Source organism: Sminthopsis crassicaudata, chromosome 2 (genome assembly GCF_048593235.1).
Source record: "Sminthopsis crassicaudata isolate SCR6 chromosome 2, ASM4859323v1, whole genome shotgun sequence".
NCBI lineage: Eukaryota > Metazoa > Chordata > Mammalia > Dasyuromorphia > Dasyuridae > Sminthopsis > Sminthopsis crassicaudata.
Genome location: NC_133618.1, coordinates 491,907,183 through 491,921,230, shown reverse-complemented (window position 1 = coordinate 491,921,230; position 14,048 = coordinate 491,907,183). Strand labels below are relative to the sequence as shown.

The window sequence follows — 14,048 nt, the reverse complement described above, 5'->3', positions numbered from 1 at the left end:
TTTAGTGGGACTTTATATAAATTATAAGAAAACTAAAAGATTCAGTAATTTGTCAAATCTTCAGTACTTTTGAGGGGAAGTCAGGGTAGAGTGATGATCTGAGTCATCTTCTTGTTTCCATTATTTATTTCCAATATAACCTTGGACAACACACTTTTCTTCTCTGAGTCTCAGTTTCCTCATTTGTAAAGTAAGGATTTGATTAGTGGCCTCCAAACTTCGCAACCTCAGGCAAATTATTCTATGACTCCAAATATTGAGATGTTGCTGAAAAGAAATGATTTTATTATGCTTCATTGAATAGGTGTCTCCAGAACCCCAATACAACCACATTCTTTAGGGAAATTTTCTCCATGCATCCCATCGAATTTTTCTGAAGATTGTCTGTACCTAAATATTTACATGCCAGCTAACCTGACAAAGGAATCCAAGTTACCGGTAAGAAGGCTAAGGAAGGAATGGGCTATCATTTGGAAACAGTAAATGACTTTTAGTTATCTCAGCACAGCAGGAAACAGCCCTTGGTCTGGAGGGAGTAGCAATAGATTGAGATCTCCCAAGCCCAATGGTCAGGCCTTGGTAAGGTCATTTTATTTTCCTTGCTTCACTTCAGTTTCACTAAGCCATAGCTTAAGACAGATGTGGGAGCAAACATGTATCTGGGAGCAAACAACAGCAAAATAATGAGCAAAATCCAAAAGTCTTTTAATTTGTTTTTCTACTTCAGGTCTCTCCCTTCTCCAGTCCTTCCACCACATACAGATAAAGGCAACATATTCCTAAAAGTCAGATGTGAGCTTACCACTTCCTTGTTATTATTATTAGCACTAATAATAATAATATCTACCTTACAGAGCTTTGAGCATCAAATAAGATAATACTTGTAAATCTATCTTTCCAGGCTTATTTTAAATGATTTTCATTCAGGTACTTTTCAGATCAGGAAAAGTAACCTTTGAATTTTTCCTTGAACATGAACTTCCATCTCACTCAAAGGTTGGTACTTTTGCACAGGCTTTCGGTGAATGCCTAGAATACTTTACTTTCCCCAGAGCTCTTAGAATCCCTTCAAAGCTCCACTAAAATGCCACTTATTCCCATATGAGGTCTTTCCTGAATTCCCCACATTGTAGTTTCCTTCCCTCCCCCCAAATTGTCTTCCATTTATCTTATAAATCTTTGTATAAATCTATACTTAATACATATACATTGAGAATGTGAGCTTGATTGGAGGAAAAACTGGTTTTGACCTTATTTCCCCACTATAAGGGATAGTGTTTGATATATAGTGTCGGCTTAATAATTATTTGATGATTGATTGAATTATATTCGCAACTTACCTTCATCAAAAGCCTTTCATTTATTAAATGAATGAATGAAAGTATGTAAGAAAAAACATTTCAGTGGAGTAATATGGGATCAAAATGGCAGAACTAGAGGAAAGTTAGAGAATCACAGTCATTGTATTGATGGAAAAATTAGGATTTAGAAAAGAGAAATAATTTGCCTTGGGTCACAGAGAAAGATTGTGATACAGTCAAACTTAGAATACAGGATACCTATTGCAGGGACCTTTCCACTATATCTACATACTTCTTTCCTGAAGTAAAGTATCATAGAGATCATAGAGTCTGGGAAGTTTAGAGATTCACTTTCTCAAGTTCCTTTCAATTTTGGCCACATCGATCCAAACTTTTTCCTTCTGATTTCCCAGGTGATGGTGTGGATCCATGAAGGGGGGCTGCTACTGAATAGTGCTTCAACTTATGATGGAGTGGCCCTCTCATCTCTCGAGAATGTGGTGGTGGTGACCATTCAATATCGCTTGGGAATCCTTGGGGTTTTTAGGTAAGATCTGGAGGGCAGGAATTCAAATGACACCTCATAAGAAATGGGAGTCTGCCCCTGGGGCTACAGTTCTGCCCTTGGTACTGTCCTTCTCTGAAATCCTGATTCTTCCAGAAACTGATTTTTCAAAAGTATGAATATAGTGCACTTACCCCAAAAGGGAATATTTCTATTTCTTGCATTTACCTTCTTAGAACATATATATATATATATATATATATATATATATATATATATATATCCCTATTGTATTGCTTCGATGATGTAATTTCCTTGAGGTCATAGAGCTTATGACAAGTCTTGTGCCTTTTGCTGTAAGCATACAATTATTGCCAATGTCACTGCAATGTTGCCATCTGTAGTCAGGGTTATTAGTTGATATCTGTCCAATCAAAAATGGATTGAAGACCCTTTATGTATTTTCTTCTTCCATCTGTACACATTGATCACCTCTTATGCAAACCATACACTTTAGTTTGACAAACATTTATTAAAAATGCCTGAAATGTTCATGATTCAGAATGGGGCGGGGGCAAAAGCTAGGCATGGCAATAATCTTGCTTTCAAGTATCTTACAGCCTAAAGGGAGAAAGGCTAAGTTACTTATATAAACAAGGGAGAGTGAGGCAAATATAGAGGGAAGGTATGAACAATTGGAGCAAGGAAAGTCCCTTTTCATCTAATAGGGAAAAATGCCCAGGGAAGGCATGGAAGAAGCAGCACCTATTCTGAGCCTTAAAGGAAAAGAGAATTGGAGAAAAGTTTAAGGGGAGGGAAGAGACAAATTACTGGCATGGGGCATGTGTGAAACATGATGATAAGCCAGGATGAGAAAGTGGGGTATAGTAAAATCAAATTAGACTGAATCAGTGAGTATGTGACGGGGAACAATTTGAGAAAAACCTAGCCAGGTAGGCTGGAATCAACTGATTTAGAATCTTGAATGTCAGGGTCAGGAGTTAATTTGTTAGGAAAAAAAGGAGTCATTAAATAATTTTTGGTAAAAAAAAGGAAAACATTAAGAGGAGCATTAGATTTAGCTTGCACTGATGTGGGAGGTGGATGAGAAAGAAGATAGATTAGAGTTAAGAATATTTTTGTCCTTCACAAAATGGCCTATGTAAAAAATCATTGAATATTTTTTTAAACTGAATGCTAGTGGAGCACAAGGTCTGACATTTTTGACTAAGAAAGAAAGGCTTTGGAGAAACTTAAATGAACTAATGCTGAGTGAAATGCATAGAGCCAGGAGATCGTTGTGTACTTCAACAACAATACAATATGATAATCAATTCTGATGGATGTGGACATTTTCTTTTTTTTTATTAATTTTATAATTATAACATTTTTGACAGTACAAATGCATGGGTAATTTTTTACAACATTATCCATTGCACTCCCTTCTGTTCCGAATTTTTCCCTCCTTCCCTCTACTCCTTCCCCTAGACGGCAGGTATTCCCATACATATTAAATATGTTGTAATACATCCTAGATATAATATATGTGTGCAGAATCGAATTTTGTTGTTGTTGTTGTTTTTGTTGCACCGGAAGAATTGGATTCAGAGGGCAAAAATAACCTGGGAAGAATAACAAAAATGCAAACAGTTTATACTCATTTCCCAGTGTTCCTTCTCTGGGTATAGCTGATTCTGTCCATCATTGATCAATTGGAACGGAATTAGATCTTTTTGTTGAAGATATCCACTTCCATCAGAATACATTCTCATAAAGTATTGTTGTTGAAGTGTATAATGATCTCCTGGTTCTGCTCATTTCACTCAGCATCAGTTCATGTAAGTCTCTCCAGTCCTCTCTGTATTCATCCTGCTGGTCAATTCTTATAGAAATATAATATTCCATAACATTCATATATCATAATTTACCCAACCATTCTCCAATTGATGGGCAACCATTCATTTTCAGTTTTTAGCCACTACAAAAAGGGCTGCCAAAAACATTTTGCCACACGCAGGTCCCTTTTGCTTCTTTAGTATTTCTTTGGGATATAAGCCAAGTAGTAGCACTGCTGGATCAAAGGAAATGCACAGTTTGATAACTTTTGGGGCATAATTGCAGATTGCTCTCCAGAATGTTTCGATTCTTTCACAGCTCCACCGACAATGCATCAGTGTCCCAGTTTTCCCACATCCCCTCCAACATTCATAATTATTTTTTCCTGTTATCTTAGCCAATCTGACAGGTGTATAGTGGTATCTCAGAGTTTTCTTAATTGCATTTCTCTGATCAATAGTGCTTTGAAACATTCTTTCATATGAGTGGAAATAGTTTCAATTTCATCATCTGAAATTTGTCTGTTCATATCCTTTGACCATTTATCAATTGGAGAATGGCTTGATTTCTTATAAATTAGAGTGAATTCTCTGTATAATTTGGAGATGAGGCGTTTATCAGAAACTTTAACTGTAAAAATGTTTTCCCAATTTGTTACTTCCCTTCTAATCTTGTTTGCATTACTTTTGTTTATACAAAAGCTTCTTAATTTGATGTAATCAAAGTTTTCTATTTTGTGATCAATAATAAACTCTAGTTCTGCTTTGGTGACAAATTCCTTCCTCCTCCACAGGTCTGAGCTATAAACTATCCTATGTTCCTCTAATTTATTTATGATCTCATTCTTTATGCCTAATTCATGGACCCATTTTGATCTTATCTTAGTATGTGGCATTAAATGTGGGTCCATGCCTAGTTTCTGCCATACTAATTTCCAGTATTCCCAGCAGTTTTTGTCAAAAATGAATTCTTATACCAAAAGTTGGGATCTTTGGGTTTGTCAAACTCTAGATTGCTATATTTATTCACTATCTTGTCCGTGAACCTAACCTATTCCACTGATCAACTAGTCTATTTCTTAACCAATACCAAATGGTTTTGGTGACTGCTGCTTTATAATATAGTTTTAGATCAGGTATAGCTAGACCATCTTCATTTGAGGTTTTTTTTTTCATTAATTCCCTTGAACTTCTTGACCTTTTCTCCTTCCATATGAATTTTGTTGTTATTTTTTCTAGGTCATTAAAATATTTTCTTGGAAGTCTGATTGGTATAGCACTAAATAAATAGATTAGTTTAGGAAGTATTGTCATCTTTATTATTTTCGCTCACCCTATCCAAGAGCACTTAATATTTTTCCAATTATTTAAATCTGACTTTATTTTTGTGGCAAGTGTTTTGTAATTTTGCTCATGTAATTTCTTACTTTCCTTTGGTAGATAGATTCCCAAATATTTTATACTCTCGACAGTTATTTTGAATGGAATTTCTCTTTGTATCTCTTGCTGTTGGATTTTGTTGGTAATGTTGGTGATATATAAAAATGCTGAGGATTTATGTGGATTTATTTTGTATCCTGCAACTTTGCTAAAGTTGTGGATTATTTCTAATAACTAAGTATACCATATCATGTGCAAAGAGGTTTCCTCATTACCTACTCGAATTCACAGGCTAATTGTACACTATATCAAAGTCTGATTCTTTTTGTACAGCAAAACAACTGTTTGGACATGCATGCATATATTGCATTTAATTTATACTTTAAAATATTTAACATGTATTGTTCAACCTGCCTTCTGGGGGAAGGGGAAAATTAGAACATAAGGTTTGGCAATTGTCAATATTGTAAAATTACCCATGAATATATCTGGTAAATAAAAACTATTAAAAAAAGAAAGCAAGAAAGAAAGGCTTTAATTATATGCCCAAATGTGTTTACTTTCCTACATGGTCCAGCCCAGCTAAATTTGCATAGGCTAATCAACAGATTGTTGGCCAGCTGGGGAATTATAGTTCAGAGAGCTTAAAATCCATGTTTATGGAAAATATAACCACACCTTTGGAAGTCATGGCTCTTCTAAAATGTGGCTCCTCAGAGTATCACATATCTAGAATTTGAGCTGCTCTAATGAAATCTACTCCAAATTCAATATTGGAAAAGCAGTTGCCATAGAGAGTGAAATTAATTTATATTTCAAACTATTTTTTGCATTCAGATATGAACATTCACTTACTTCTGTGTTTCTTCAGGTGTAAAGTGAGGAGGTTAAACTAATGAGCTTTGAGGCTGTTTCTAATTTAAATCCTTGAAGTTAGTGTCAAGAAATGAGAGGTAGTACAGTAAAAAGGAAGATCTGATCACTGTTCTCATAATACTTATATATAATGTAAAAAAGAGGACTTTTCTATATAAACAACATAAAAATGACAATATTGAAAACTGAACTGGATTTATTTAGATAAGAAGTCTCCTTATCATTACTCCCAGTTTCCCCATGTAACTAGCTATTCTGGATAGTAATGCCAATATTTTTAATGTTTTATTTGTTATCAAAATTGTATTTTACCTACCTTTAGGGAAGTGCTATTAAGTAGCATGATCACATAGTTAAGTATCAAATGCCATACTTGAAATAAAGTTTCTCCTGTAAGTCAATTTTCTTTCTACTGCACTACCTCTCATTTCTTGACACTAGCTTTTGTTAGAAGATTCACCTTTTGATAACCATTCCCCTTTTTTTCCATCCATCCATCCATCCATTCATCAAACACGTATCTCTCCATTTTTCTATCTCCTCTTCTCTCCTTTGCAGCACTGGAGATGAATATGCTTTGGGAAACTGGGGTTGCTTGGACCAAGTGGCAGCACTTCAATGGGTCCAAAAGAATATTGCCTATTTTGGAGGAGACCCAAGCTTGGTGGCCATCTTCGGTGAAGATGAGGGAGGTTTTAGTGCTTCGGCACTGGTGAGATTTCAGAATCTTGAGTCAAAGGGTTGTGCCAGTGTTTCTGAGCTCAGGGTGGGAGCACTGGAAACTCAGAGATTTCTGGTATAAAAAGAGACTTATTCTTTCATCAGTATGAAATGACCACAATGGTTCAAAACAGTCTGTTTCATTATGTTCTGGGTAGTAGAATGTTAATGATTTAAATACAGAATTGGCCATGCCCTAACACCAATTTTAGACAGCTACTAATAAAGAATGCTTAATTTTTCAAAATGATATTCTTTTATAATAACAATAGCAACAACTTATATTTACATAGCATTTAAAAACCATTTTCCTCATAGACACTATATAAAGTAGGCAATGTAAGATTATGGCTCTTATTTTGAAAATGAAAAAACCTGTGGCTCAGATAAATGTAGTAGCTCTATTCTCAGTGTCATGGATTATACGATCTGATATTCAAACCCATATGTCTAGATTTTAAATCCAGTGTCTTTTACATGTACACAAAGAAATTCAGAGTACCATGAAAATCTATATCATTTCCCCTTAAGATAATTCAAATAAATTTTATGAAGCTACCATATTCTTGACTACATTTTACTTGACACCCCCAAGGTATAGAATTAGGACTTGACCTAAAAGGAGTCACATTATACTTCCTGTCAGAAAGTGACTAATTTCATAGAATTTCTAGTGTTGTAGCAGTAGAATTTCATTGCCTTAAAGTTTGTCCTCTACTTTGTTCCCTACTAAGTTTATTCCCAATTTCCTTTGCAAGGGTAGGTAGCATATTAAATCTGAAACTTTCATATGATTATATTTATCACATATTTTTCTAAGAAGAGATTTTGAGAAAGAGAAAAAACGTAGTGAGAAACTTAGATTTTGGAAGAAAAAAACAAGAATGGAAGTCAATGAATGAAAAGAAAAGGCATAAACAGAATGCCTAAAACTCCAAGGGGGAAAAAAATGACTATAAAATTTTGCCCAGGATTTTTTTATAAACCAGTCTGCTAAATATTTCTTATTCAAGTAACTCATTCTTTCTTATGTTAATAGTTTCAATTTTTACAGTTTTTCATTGAGAAGGTAAGTTCTAGATTTATAAATCAACATTAGAAACATCACGTCCCAAGCCCTAAGAAGAAAAATCAATCTTAAATTCATTTATTATAGCCCTGGTCCAATAAGATGGTCCTCCATAGTATTTCTTGGCATATACTTTGACCTATATAACCAGGGCTCTTAATTCACTAAAGAGCAATTTTGGCATCCAGAACAAATAACATGAAACAAAAAACATAAAACATTAAACAATATTTTAAGACAAACTAGAGAGAAGGGAAAACCCTGAGAGCAAAAAACTGTGAAAAGAAAGCTTCTACTACACTTATGTCTTTATGTTACACCCGTTTATTAAATTTAGCCTATATACAAGACCTTGTGCTAAGCTCTATGATGTAAAGATGAAAAGAAAGTCCCTGCCTTCAAGAGGTTTCTGTTGTACTGGAGAGAAAAAAAAAAATGAATACAGGTTACTCAGAGGCACTGCTGGGAATGCTTCCACTCCATCAAGTAGAGAACATGGAGAAGCTAAATTAGAGCATAGCAGCCGAAAGAAGAAGTGTGCCCACTGCTGGCTTCTTCTTTTAACTAATTTTTAGGTAGATTTCAGGCAGAGTTCTGTCATAAGAATTCTTGATGAGGAAAAAAAAAAAAAAAAAAACTGAATCAGTAGTAGTTTTGTAACTTAAAAGTCTTGGAGAACTCCCTCAGGGTAGAGATAGCATGAGATAAGGATGCCCTATTCAGTTTCTTGTCTAAGTTCACATAGCTGCTGAGTGTCAAGGGAAGAATTTGAATCCAGGTTTCTAAATTGTATAACTGGCCTTCCATGTACCAGGGCTTCTTAAACTTTTTCTACCGATGACCCCTTTTTCCCTGACAAAATTTGTGTATCCCTAGATATGTAAGATTTAAAAATAGGTATATCAAACATTTAACTGATAATAAATTATAATTTCGTGACTCCAAATTCAATTGCAGGGTCTTATATGAGGTTGCAACTCACAGTTAAGGATCTTTTTCATATACTACACCAGACCCTATTTTTCTATTTTATTTTATTGTTTAGGCAATTTGAGTTAAGTGATTTGCCTAAAGTCATACAGGTGGTAAGTATTAAGTATTTGAAGTCAAATTTGAACTCATTTTCTTCAAATACTAGGCTTGATGCTCTGTCCACTATGCTATTTTAGTTGTCCCTCTCTGTATTTATTTTATTTTATTTTTTTTTACTTCTTAGTAGTCTTTTTTTTCAATAAATGCAAAGATAGTTTTCAACATTCACCATTGCAAAACACTGTTTCAAATTTTTCTTCCTCCTTCCTTACCTCCCCTCTCTTTTGCATAACAAGTGATCTAATATAGATTAAATATGTGCAATTCTTCTAAACATATTTCCACATTGATCATGGTATGCAAGAAAAATCAGATCAAAAAGGAAAAAAATGAAAAACAAAAACAAAAACAAAAAAAACAAGGAAATTAGCACAACAACAACTAAAAGGTGAAAATTCTATATTGTGAATTGCTTTCATTTCCCATAGTTCTCTCTCTGGATGTGGATAGCTCTCTCCCCAGAAGACTATTGGAACTGGCCTGAATCAACTCATTGTTGAAAAGACCCAAGTCCATCATAGTTGATAATCACACAATCTTCTTATTGTTGTGTATAATGTTCTCTTGGTTATGATCACTTCACTTAGCGTAAGCTCATATCTTTTACAACAATAATATTCAATTACATTCATATACCATAAATTATTCAACCATTCCCCAACATTATCCAACTTATTCCCCATTTCCCAAGGTATCCACTTAGTTTCCTGTTCCTAGCCATTACAAAAAGGGCTGATGCAAACATTGTTGCACACATGGGACCTTTTCCTTTTTTTTTGCGTGACCTCTTTGGTATACAGACCCAGTAAGAGTTTGTTTCTATTTTGCCTAATTATTTTAGGAACTAAGTGCTATATTCAGGATTTTTTTTAATTCAGGTAAAGGAAGACAGTTTTGTCAGCATTGTATACCCCAGAGTAAAGAAAACCATGATTACCCTACCATAGTAACAGTTTTCCTTTTGAATAATAATTTCATTCTCTACTGTTGCTCTCTTAGGTTCTGTCTCCTTTGGCCAAGGGTCTCTTCCAACGAGTCATTTTGCAGAGTGGAGTTGTCCTTCAAAAAGCTCTCTTCAGACATAACATCAAACCACTTACTGAGGTAGGATCCTTATAGTATATCCCATTTCAAAAAACTTGAGTGGATTCATACATTTTAAATGGCCAAAGCAGGAAGTGACATAAAAAGTCATCTAGTTTAATTACTTCATTATACTTAAGAATGGTGGCCCTGAGTGGATTGAAAGCAAGGATTTGAACACAAATTTTGTGACTTCAAATTCAGCAATTTTTCTCTATAACATGTTGTCACAAATTTAGGTCCAAGGTGGTTTGGGTATAATTATTTTACCTGATGGACAATAGGAAAAATATCTCTTATATTTTGTTATAGAAAATTGCAGCTGTGGCTGGATGTGAAACAACCACATCTGACACTCTAGTTCAATGTATGAGACAGAAGACAGAGGATGAAATCCTGCACATAACTGACGAGTTGGTAGGTGATCTTAGAGTCCTTAATTTTTGCCACTTTAACAACTTTGTATATGGGCACTTCAGCCTCTCAAGTTCCTCCATGCAGCCTGGCAGGTTTCCCATGGCCAATTTGTTCTAATTTCCAGAATGATAAATTTTTCAAACAAATTTTTTTTTTGTGCACCATAGATGCATTGTTAAGAGCAGATGCCATGGTTGGTAAGAAAACCATGAAAGAATTCCCCTTTTATACTGCAACAATCATCCCATCTGGAATCTTTCTATTCTTGGATTGTGTTTTTGCTGAAGATTCAAAGAACTATCAGTAGTTTCAATTTTCACAAAGGTTCCTCCAACCAGCCCTAGTTGATAATTACCTAAATCATTATTTGGGAAATGGATTTTGGGGTTTAATTTCTGATGTCCACATGTGTGAGTATAACTTTAAGTTCCTTCCTGCTGAAATCAAGTACCTTGGAGAATTTATTCCTTTAAAGAGGTCCAAGACATGGGGATTGGGCCTCTGTATTCTGGAGCTATAGAGAACCAGATAGGCTTAGACCTTCCCTGAACAGAAGGATATTTAGCATATGATCTCTTTGCCTTCTCAGTGTAGTCCACCTGACCCTGGACTAATATTGCATCCACACATGAGGGGCAAATGTGGACTTGGAATGGTCATTTAGATCCACTCAAGCCCCTCCAAAATTGGAGGGATAAATCAGACAAATGAAGACAAAGTAATTTGTTGGAACTAAATTGATTTGTATATTCACTACAATTCTCTGCTTCGGTACCAATTTATCAGCAATGGCTAAGGAATCTTGGGAGAATCTCAAAATTGTAATATATAGAGAACAAGGGCCAGGTCCTTTTGGCATAAATACAATAATGGAACTCTTTCTGCATGAATTTCAGCAACATTGGTATAGTTTGCACCAAATGCAATCCTTATTTTAGGCTTAAAATGGAGGCCAAGTAGTATAGGGTGGTGATGGGTTATGAAACATTAGAATTATCAACAAATTGAGAAAAAAAAGTGCCACTACTCATTTCTAGATAGTTTATCTCAGCCGTATTTTCTTCCAAAGGCCTATGAACAATGAGGGAAGCACTTGAGGTGAGGGCTCCAAGTGTAATTTCTTAGACACCTGGTTACTTGCTTTATGACCCTTATTACTTGATTTGCTAAGAAGTATGGGAGACCAGATGCCCTGTGTTCTTCTCTGAGACTTTCTGAAACCAATATGAAATGAACTTGACTGTCAAATCAAGCTGAGTTTGATGAGCTCTTTTTGGGAAATTTCTTTGTCCATTCTTTTTTTTTTTTTTTCCTTCACAGAAATTATACCACTTGGAGTTCACAGGAGATCCCACAAAGGTACATTATCTTTTTTATTTTGATTTTACCTCTTAGCTCCTTTAAGGTACTCAATGAAACAATTAATGAATATTCATGAAGCACCTACTATGTATGAAGCAATGTCAAGTGGTAGAATTCTTGCTACTATGTTCTAGTTAACTATAGAAAAGGTAGCCATCTCTGAATGAAATCATTCAGCGTCATAACTTTTAAAAATACCCCATTATACTCTTGGGACACAATGAATCATACCAGAAAATTCCTTTTCAAGAGTGTTACTAACCTTTTCAGTTTCAGAGTAGCTTCTAGACCAAGGATTCTGTGTGTGTGTGTGTGTGTGTGTGTGTGTGTGTGTGTGTATATCCTTTTGTTTTATTCAAAGGGATTTTGATTCTTTAAAATTATAAAATAATATATATAGAATTATAGAAGAAATCAATCATGTTGAAAAATAATTTTGATTTTTTAAAATATAACTTCAGTTCATAAATATCAGATTAAGAAATGCTAATAATGCTTTATATAATTTTCCCCTACCATCCTAAATCCTCTTTGAAAAGAGGTCACTAGGGCCACCTAGGTGGTACAGTGGATAAAGCCCCAGCCCTGAAGTCAGGAGGACCTGAGTTCAAATATTGTCTTAAATACTTAAATACTCCTAGCTGTGTGACCCTGAGCAAATCCCTTAACTCCAATTGCCTCAGCTTAAAAAAAGGAAAAAAATTTAAAATCGTTCTGTAGATAAGGATGTGGAGAGTAAACCTTTTTATTCCTGTCAGAAAATTTGAAGTAAAAATACCACAACATTATAGAATGATAAACCATTTTAGGTGAGTCAATGATTCTTTACAGTAGTCTCAGAGATAAAACCAAAGCTCCAGGCAATTCAAGATTTTCTTACCAATCCCTATACTTCTAGTAAAATTCTATGAAAACAGCTTTAATTGCAATGGGAGATTTTTGATCTGGACTAATTATTTAAGTGGAAAATATATGAAGTAGTCTGATCATTTGACACTTCAAGTCTTGTTTACTCATTTCAGGAGTAATCTATCTACCTTTCTCATCACCTTTGCTATAAAGTTAGTAGGTTAGAATATGTAGAAGTTACTGAAACCTCAAGCTTTTTGAAAGATATTTAATTAAAATTCCATTTATTACAAGAAATGCTCTCGAATTAAGCAGAAAAGATATTATGATAAATTCTCTCCAATCCCACTGTCTTCATGGATGACCTTGTGAATCTTTCCAGTTCCTTGCCCCATGACTGTATTTAAACTCTGGTTTGTGTATGATGTAAATATTTTCTTTCTTCTTTCAGCCATGCTATTCCATTGACAATCTATCTCTGTAGTTTGGTTTGCATTCATGGTAGTATGCTATAGAGGAAAGCTTCTTGGATTGGAAATTAGACTATGACTCTAGACATTGCTCTTCTGTTTTCAGAGTCTCAATTATATTTGGAAAAGAATGAGATGTAGAATGTTGTTTTGTTTGTCTTTTGTACTAGAAAAGAACCATGGAATCAGGAAGATGATACCATGATATCCAAGTGATTTGGGTTTAAGATACAAGAGGTGGTGCAAAGTCATGAGTCTCCCTTTTCTCCTCTGGAGCCATTTGTGTCCAGTGGCAAGATTTTAAAAATTTAAACATAAAAAGGCTAAGATCTTTCTCTCCATCCAGACTTTCTTACTTTAGAGATAACCAAAAAAGTTTCTCAGGAAGAGGAACTATTTCGATCAAATCTGCAATCCATCTATCACTGTCATATAATTATAGAGATATCCATAGAATAGAATGTTTGTTGAATAAGAAAGTTCAATTAAGTGATTCCCAGGCCCAACTAATTCTGTGTCTGTGATCCAATATTTCCCTTGAAACTCAGTTTTCTTATTTGTATAATAATCTAGTACAATAGTCATTTCACTTCCTACCCAATGAGAATGTCAGAACCAAATGAGAAAATAGGTGTCTATCTGAATTATAAATGAGAAACTGCTCCTTTTCTCCCTTGAACAATTTTATTGAGATTCATGGAATCATAGAATTTAAACATGGAAAGGACCCTAGTATTTGTTTAAGTCCACCCATACCTGAAAGGAATCTCCACCACAGCATACCTGACAAGTGATCATCTAACCACTTCTTAAGGATCTTTACTAAAAGGCAAATCATTACTACCCAAGGAAGTTCAGTCCAATTTTTGTTATTGTTGCTGTTCAGTTTTTTCTGTAGTATTCAACTCTTTGTGACCACTTTTGGGGATTTTCTTGGCAAAAAATATTGGAGTGGTATGTGATTTCTTTCTCTAGCTCATTATATTGATGAGGAAATTGAGGCAAATAGGGTTAAGTGACTTGTCCAGAGTCACACAGTCAGTGTGAGTATAGTGAGTGAGTACAGATTTGATGTCAGGTTTTCCTTTT

At 34.7% G+C, this 14,048-nt stretch overlaps 1 protein-coding gene across 1 annotated transcript in view; it reads left to right on the top strand.

The window, feature by feature from the left end:
* LOC141552938 (liver carboxylesterase 1-like) overlaps positions 1–14,048 on the top strand; it is a 41,562-nt gene that overhangs the window by 17,520 nt on the left and 9,994 nt on the right. Inside the window, 6 exon segments of the mRNA XM_074284842.1 lie at positions 305–438; positions 1,715–1,848; positions 6,456–6,609; positions 9,778–9,882; positions 10,174–10,278; positions 11,599–11,637. Of these exon segments, the coding sequence (XP_074140943.1) occupies positions 305–438; positions 1,715–1,848; positions 6,456–6,609; positions 9,778–9,882; positions 10,174–10,278; positions 11,599–11,637 (671 nt within the window).